The 2,566-nt window shown below is 51.9% G+C and overlaps 1 protein-coding gene across 1 annotated transcript in view; it reads right to left on the bottom strand.

The window, feature by feature from the left end:
- The window catches only part of LOC105304826 (transient receptor potential cation channel subfamily M member 1-like), a 56,355-nt gene that overhangs the window by 31,690 nt on the left and 22,099 nt on the right, over window positions 1-2,566 (bottom strand). Inside the window, exon 12 of the mRNA XM_023522694.1 lies at window positions 397-693. Coding sequence (XP_023378462.1) covers window positions 397-693 — 297 coding nt within the window. The remainder of the gene's footprint in view (window positions 1-396; window positions 694-2,566) is intronic.

Raw genomic sequence — 2,566 nt, 5'->3', positions numbered from 1 at the left:
GGTGGCCCAGGGCTGCAAAATCCCCAAGTGCAGCCCACCCCAGCCGCCCCGTCCCCAGAGGGCGAGAGGATCTGGGTGCGCTGTGAGGTCGGCGCGGGGCGCAGCTTCGGCTCGCTCACCCTGCTGCCCCGCGTGTGTCGCCTCTGTGCTGAGATTCTGTGTCTGTAGTTCCCATGGGATGGTGGGGTGGGGGGCGGGCGGTAAACAAAGATGGTGACACCCAGCAAGGCTTCAGAGGGACAGAGGAAAAGTCGCACCCAGCGGACGGAGCCATCGCGCACAGGCTCGCAGGGTCATCGTCCTGCCCCAGAAACACACGTGCCACCCCGCCCCCCGCCCCCACCCCGAGGGACCAGCTCCCGGGGAGCAGCCCCTCCCCCGCGGCCCCCCAGACACCCACTTGGAGTTGTTGTCCAGGTCCTGGGAGATGTCGTCCACCAGCTCGCTCTCGGAGGACTCGTGGGCCATGGACTTGTAGAGCTTGCAGGCCACCAGGGCCTTGGCCATGTTCTCTTCGCCACGCTGCCACAGGAAGAGCGCCATCCGCTGGCGCTTCATCAGCACGGCCCACACCATGAGCTCGTGGAACGGGTGCTGGAAGCGGCTGGCCGCGGGGTCGTCCACGTCCACGGCCGCCTCCTCCTCCTTCTTCTTCTTCTTCTTCTTCTTCCCCTTGGCGGGAGGCTCGTCGTCCTGACGGGAGAGAAGCGCGGTTTCCGCACACGCGTGCGACACGGGGGTTCGGGACGGCCCGCGAGGGGACCGTTCCGTCAGCGGGTCGCTCCTCGGTGAATTCATTCATTTGAAAAGATGCGCGTGTTTATCGCGGTCCGCAAACCACCTACAACCGCATGGACGGACTGCAGTTCGGAGATCTGGGCTTTTCCCTCCCGCCCCCCGGAATCTTCTGGAAATGGAGAAGATGCTGCCAAACCAGAAAACACCGCCACCGCCACCGCCACACTTAAACGCGGCGCGGGACAGACCGGGCTCACGGGCTGTTTCTTCGGGAACACCTAACGTCAGTCCTTGTGCCGGATGTCGCTAAGCCGGACATGACCCGGGAGCAGAGGGAAAGGCCTTGGGTGTCTCTGCCTCGCTAAGGGAGCGGACGCTCCATTCCGACCGCGTGCGCTGCAGGTGCACGGCTGATACAGCCCGTTTTCTAAAGCGGCCGAGAGGGGTCGTTCTGAACACGGGGAGAATTGGGGGCGAAGCGTGGGAGCGGCGTGCAGACGTGGGGGGCCTGGACTCGTCCGGGCCAAGGCTGCAGTACTCAGTGGACTGTCAGAAACGGACGCGTGTTCTTTTGCAAACGGCTCGCCTACCCATTATCTCCTCTCGTTCTGAGAGGTGGAGAATTTCTTCCATTTCTTCGGGGGACGAAACTGTGGCTAAAAGATGAGCCGACTCGCCCACGATGACACAGCCGGAGCGCTGGGGACCCGGCTCTCTAATTCTTATCACGCGTTGTTTACGACGGACCCGATTTTTATAATCTCGTCATGAGTCGTTTTAACATTTTTATCGAAACGATCGTATCTTGCCTCAGATTTATACGTTTTTGTTCCAATTTTCTAATTTGTCCCAGTAAAACTACACATACGGTGATTGAGGATAAAATTTGACATCAGCTTTATTTTCAAGTGTATCTCAACCCCAATAGACAGTCGCTAATGGTCCGTGAAATGTTGTGAACCAGCCCTTTTAAGCCTACCTTTGAATAACATAGAATATCATTAAAATGTTAATTGTATAGAATTCTCCGAAATTAAGTTTGAGGGACAGAGAATATAAATATGGGGTACTTTATCTGAAATGGGAACTGTCACATATCGCCAAGAAATCGAAACAAGGACACGACAAAAGATACAACCGGAAGTATTAAAATCGACCGATGCCAACCACAGTAAGAGTCTCTAAACACGCTCCGCTTAGAAATGAACTTGGAAAAGAATTACGTTTAGAAACAGATGGAATAACATCATTACCAATTTGATCTGACAGATAAATCTAAGTAAGAATCCTACTCGACAAACCGAGAATACGCGTTTGTTTCCAGCGCACGTAAATCATTCACGAAAATCAACCGGGCATTAAACCCCAGCTCCTTCGAGATTTTCTGGCTCAGTGAATTCCAGATACCAGAAATCACGTCAGTCTCCATTCAGGGAATAAAATTAGGTCGCAAAGATAGAAAATAACAAAGACAGCACACGTCTGTAGCTGGAAAATTTTAACTGATTATAAATAGCTTGGATTAAAGAGGAAATTAGAAATATTTAGAAATGAATAGTGGTGAAGGTTCTATTTACCCAAACCTGTGGGGTACCGTGAAAACATTGCTCAGAGGGAAAAAAAACTGTATCTTTAATGCATTTGTCGGGTACAGGGAAGATTGAAAATGAGCAAAACACGCTTTCGAGTGGAGTCAATACAAACGATACAGCAACTCTATAGAAAGTACACGGAAGAAATGAATACAAATAATAGCAGATATTCACGAAATAGAAAACGGAAAAAAAGAAAGTTGCTTGAGAGAGTAAAAATACCAAATACGAAGATA

Source organism: Pteropus vampyrus, unplaced genomic scaffold (genome assembly GCF_000151845.1).
Source record: "Pteropus vampyrus isolate Shadow unplaced genomic scaffold, Pvam_2.0 Scaffold355, whole genome shotgun sequence".
NCBI classification, from domain to species: domain Eukaryota; kingdom Metazoa; phylum Chordata; class Mammalia; order Chiroptera; family Pteropodidae; genus Pteropus; species Pteropus vampyrus.
This window is presented reverse-complemented; position numbering and strand designations above follow the sequence as displayed.